Raw genomic sequence first — 5,267 nt, 5'->3', positions numbered from 1 at the left:
ATATATTTGAGACAGGGTCTTGCTGTGTCACCCAGGTTGGAGTGCAGTGGCAAAATCATAGCCCACTGCAGCCTACAACTCCTGGGCTCAAGTGACCCTCCCACCTCAGCCTCCTGAGTAGCTAGGACTACAGGTGCGCACCATCACACCTGGCTAATCCAAAAAATTTTGTGTTTTTGGTAAGTTCGAGACCAGCCTGGGCAACATGGTGAAACGCTGTCTCTACAAAAATTTGCCAGGTGTGATGGTATGTGCCTGTAGTCCCAGCTACTCTAGAGGCTGAGGTGAATATCATGCCCCAACACCTATAATCTTATATATCCTCTGTTTATCTCTAGTTGAAGATGATTTATATAAAGAACCAATGAGAAAAAGAAGGAAATCAGATCGAGACCAGCGTTTCCGAGCATTTCCCTCTGTGGAGCAGAGCGCTCTTAAGGAATGTGAGTGTCCTGAAACTGTTGTTTTAACATGGTTCTCTGTTCTGTTCCAAGTATGTTAAAATGGTCAAAGGAAGAGGAAGTTAAATTCTGAAGCTGGATGAAACATCTTGAAGTGAACCTGTTTTGGAAAGAGAGGGCTGGAAGTTTCTGCAGCAGTATGCAGTTAGGCAATTTGTCTCCAGGCATCTCTGGGCAGGAGGGTTGTTATCAAAATAACTTCTTCCTGCTTAGAACAAAGCCTGTGAAGATGATTAGGTTGGTGCTTCAGTGGGTGTCAACATGGTGTCCTTGCACTTTTTTTTTTCTTTTTATGACCACAGGAGGGAAGAATCTGGAATGGGCTGAAGCCCATGGCAAAGCATACCATAACTTCTGTTACCAGAGTTTCAGAGCAGCCTGGCTCTTTGGAGATTTTCAGAACCAATGATCGCTATCTCCAGTGAGCCACCATCCCTAGTGTGGGATAACCTGCTATCTTGTTTAATCGGCTTTTCATTTCATTTTTTTTTCCCTTCTCTGCGATGTTCAGCAGACACCTCCTTTGGAGACCTAGTACTTTATCCCTGCCAGGTACCTACAGGTGACCTCTCTCTGTTAATTCCAGATGAAAAATTGGAATCACGGACCAGAAGAGTTTTGAGCAACACTTATCAGAAACTTATTCAGTCTGTCTTCCTGGATGATAGCATCCCTAATGGAGTCAAATATCTCATGTGAGTCTGAAATCTGCAACCCTGAAATCTTATATCAGTGTCTTTCCTTAGGCTATTATAGGTGCTTTCCCCCAACAAGGAAAGGGACTATTTAATTAGAAACTAAGAAAGAAGGATACAAATTTCTGTCGCTATGGGATAGTTGCCATTCATTGAGCTGTCACTGTTAGGTAATCTGCTAAGTGCTTTATATATATATGTGTGTGTGTGTGTGTGTGTGTGTGTGTGTGTGTGTATGAAATATAATTTAATCCATCCAACACTCCTATAAAGTAGGAACTATTATGATTACTTCCATTTTACTGAAAGCGAGGCTCAGAGAGGCCCAGACTTGAACAAAGTCACACCAGTGGTCAGTGAGAGGGTCCAGAATTCACCCCAGGCTGTGTGGCTCTGAGCTCATGTCCCCAACTATTTGTACTCTGCTGACTTGAAGGAGTTGAGTGGTGCTGAGGCTGTAACTTCTCCTGTTCAGTAAGACTCTGTATTGCTCCTAACACTATTAATACTTCACCTCTGTATACACTGTATTTCTAGGGTCAAGAATATGCAATTTCTGTCCAGGTACAGTGGCTGACATCTGTAATCTCAGCACTTTGGGAGGCTAAGGCAGGTGGACCACTTGAGACCAGCCTGAGCAATATGGCAAAGCCCTATGTCTACACAAACTATAAAAAAATTAGTCAGGTGTCATGGGGCACGCCTGTAGTTCCAGCTACTTCAGAGGCTGAGGCGAGAGAGTTTCTTGAGCCCAGGAGATTGAGGCTTCAGTGAGCCTTGATTACATCACTGCACTCCAGCCTAGGTGACAAAGCGAGACCCTGTCTCAGACACATAAACAAAAAAAAGAATATGCAATTTCCGGTGAATACAAATAAACATGCCTCACATCTATATAGACATTATAGGGATTGCGTGGAATTATCATTACCAAATATTTTTGCATAATCTCATTTGATCCCCAGGCCAGCTCTGTGTAGCAAATAGGGATTATTCTCCATTGACAGAGGAGAGAACAGAGACTCAGAAGATTTTAGTGACGTGCCCAGGATTAGAATTCAGTTCCTTTGCATTCTGTTTCAATGCTCTTCACTCTAAACTTTGATGATCATGACAATGTACATTTCAAAATTCACCCAGAAATAGGCTCCTTGCCTTGATTGAAAAGCCGACAGTGGACCCAATCTACATTGGATTATTTGGAAGCACTGGGGCTGGGAAGAGCTCCCTGATCAATGCCATCATCCAGCAAGCAATGTTTCTACCGGTGTCTGGAGAAAGCATATGTACTTCCTGCATTGTACAAGTGAGCTCCGGCTGCTGTGCACAGTATGAGGCCAAAATCCACCTTCTGTCTGACCAGGTAAGTATTCCCTTCCTCCCTCCTTCCATTCCTTCCTTCTTTTTCTCCCTCCCTCCCTCCCTCCCTTTCTTCCTTCCTTCCTTCCTTCCTTCCTTCCTTCCTTCCTTCCTTTTTTCCTTCCTTCCTTCCTCTTCTCTCCATCTTTCCCTCCTTTCTTTCTTGTTTCCCTTCCTTTTGTTCTTCCTTTTCTTTCTTTCCTTCTCACTATCTCTCAGAGATAACATTATATTCCTTGCAAATATAGCTCGTGCCTTTGTTTAATGAAAAGAGCCCATCCCAGGAGAAAGTTCAATTGAGTGAGCTGGGGGTGTCTAGCCTGGTCTTTGCATTGTTATGAGACTTTGGGCAAGCCATTTCCCTCTTCGAGACCCCAGATAGATGACCTAGATATTCTGAATATGCAGCCCCCTGGCCCTTCACAGGGGGCAGTGGGCGCCTCTGTTTGTCGGTGTTCTCTGTGTCTGTGTCAAGAGGGGCTTGGCCCTACTCTGCCTTGGCAGGAGTGGAGGGAGGAGCTGAAGAACCTGACTAAACTCCTGCACAGGACGGAGGAGCTGGGCAGAGAAGAGGCAGATGCATGGAACAGGGATGAGGCAGTGGAAGAAGCCACCTGGAAGCTACAAATGATTTATGGAAATGGGGCAGCAAGTAAGAACTATGAGGAGTTACTGAGGGCGAAGCCCAAAAGGAAGATCCCCACCTCCAGAGTCATCACCCTCAAGGCGGAAGAGGTAGCGTCAAGTTCGTTTTTTTCTTGATTTCATCCTGGGTCTGATGTCTAACAGTTGAATCTGTTTCAGGGGACAGGCTTGTGGTATAGTGTTTGTGTGAAATAAGAAATAATTTTGCTATCCAAATCAGAAGTATCCATAGCCCAAGTTATAGTCATTATTTATGGCTATCAAATGGGAATTTTTAGTATGTGAATGGAGGAGCTCTTGTGCGCAAAAGAAGACTATTTACAGTTACTTGAGAATAATTAGGGATAGTTTGGGCTGCCAGTGATTTTTGAAGACTTATAGTGGCTTAAACAAACAGGGATTTATTCTTTTTCTCATGTAAGAGGTTTGGGGGCAGTAGGGGTGGGGTTGGTTTAGTGGCTCAGCAATGTCAAGATCAGCGTCTCTGTTTCCCTTGGCCTTCCGTCGACCCCATTGTCATGAGATGGCTCCCGAGGTGCTAGACTTCATGTTAGCCTCCTGGAAGGAAGAAGTGGAGAAAAAGTTGGCATCAGCCACATCTCCCCTTTCATGAGAAAGTAAAAGCTTTCCCAGAAATACCTCTGACAAATTTCTGTGTAGATTTCAGAGTTCAGAACTGAGCCACATGGCCCTTCTTGGCTGAAAGGGGGTCCAGAAAAAGTGAAAAGCAGACTTGTCATGATTTGCTTAGACCAGTCTCACTCCACTGCCTTTCCAATCAGACAGAAAATCAGGATTCTGCTGGCATAAAGGAGGAACAGGATGGACATTGGATAGGCAACTAGTAGTATTCTTGCTTTTATAAACAATGTTTATTTTAAGTTAAAATTCAATTTCTGAATTAAAACAAAGTATTTGTGGAATCAACACTCAATTTAGGAAAGCTATACATTTAAAAACCTAGTTTTTCTTGTATCTCTCACCTTTAAATACACCTTTAAAATATTGCTATTCTATTTATAAATCTAGTGACTGTTGGTAAAATGGGTACAATTTTTATGTGCGTCCTAAAGTTTAATGTTCAATTATCTCCTCATTAACAAAGCAAACCTTCCTTAAATATTCCATGATACTTACATAATTAATCACATTTCCTTAGGCTTTTTGCATACGGTTAAAGTTCAATATATTTGAGTCTCTTAAAATGTTTAAATACTTGACTAGGCACACTTAAAAATCAAATGAATGAAACCTTTTCAAAGCACTTTGCTATCTCTTGTATATCTGGAAAATCAGACACAGTGCCCATTTCTTATAGTCTTAAGATGAATATTACTATTAAAATGATTATACTTCTGATATCTAAAACATAGACTGAGCATGTCTGAGAAACACACTGATTACAAAACTAGTGACTTTATCTGAATACACACAGCTTACACAAGGATATCAATGTCTTCGCCAACTCCATATTTAGAAATACTCCTTCCCAGCGTCATACATTTACCCACGGAAACAAGGTGAGCAGAATTACCGTCTCAGTGAGTGAGCTTACAAATTCAGGCTTTCCACTGGAGATCCTAGAATCCGAGTTTGCCTTCTATAATGATGTTTGCCCGGAACCAGTTTATTGGGCTTAGCCCTCTAGTCGAAAGAGACTTTTCAAGCCCATGCCTTTTCCTAGACTTCTCTCTTACGGTATCTGCTCTATTTTAAAATCACAATATCTTAAAGAGCTTTTATTATCTCCTCTTTCACTGTTTATCATTTGGTTGAAATTGATGAAATCTCTTACTCCTTACCCAGACTGCAACAAATCCAGCGATATAATGTAAACTCTCTTAAGAATTGACATTCTTATCTTTCTTTCAGGACTATTCTATAGAAATTTATTTAACAATGACCATCATATATCCCAAATCCTCTGTCCTCTGAAGTACCCCAGTTGAGATTTACTGTCATAGTTGCTGGCATGGATGTGTCATTGTCCCAAGACATGTTTAAGCAGAAACTGTGGTTTAAGAACTATTCCCTCTCTCACCCACCATCATTAAAATATCCTAGAAATGCCTACATATCAAGGTATATTTTGTAATCAGAAGATACA

General features: G+C 41.8%; 1 protein-coding gene across 1 annotated transcript in view; it reads left to right on the top strand.

Annotated features, from left to right (window-relative positions):
- The window catches only part of NUGGC (nuclear GTPase, germinal center associated), a 67,677-nt gene that overhangs the window by 15,171 nt on the left and 47,239 nt on the right, over window positions 1-5,267 (top strand). The window contains exons 3-6 of the mRNA XM_011983908.1: window positions 339-443; window positions 1,048-1,156; window positions 2,297-2,519; window positions 3,020-3,250. Coding sequence (XP_011839298.1) covers window positions 339-443; window positions 1,048-1,156; window positions 2,297-2,519; window positions 3,020-3,250 — 668 coding nt within the window. The remainder of the gene's footprint in view (window positions 1-338; window positions 444-1,047; window positions 1,157-2,296; window positions 2,520-3,019; window positions 3,251-5,267) is intronic.

Source organism: Mandrillus leucophaeus, unplaced genomic scaffold, assembly GCF_000951045.1.
Source record: "Mandrillus leucophaeus isolate KB7577 unplaced genomic scaffold, Mleu.le_1.0 Scaffold256, whole genome shotgun sequence".
NCBI lineage: Eukaryota > Metazoa > Chordata > Mammalia > Primates > Cercopithecidae > Mandrillus > Mandrillus leucophaeus.
The sequence above is the reverse complement of the archived record's forward strand: the minus strand, read 5'-3'. Positions and strand labels throughout refer to the sequence as shown.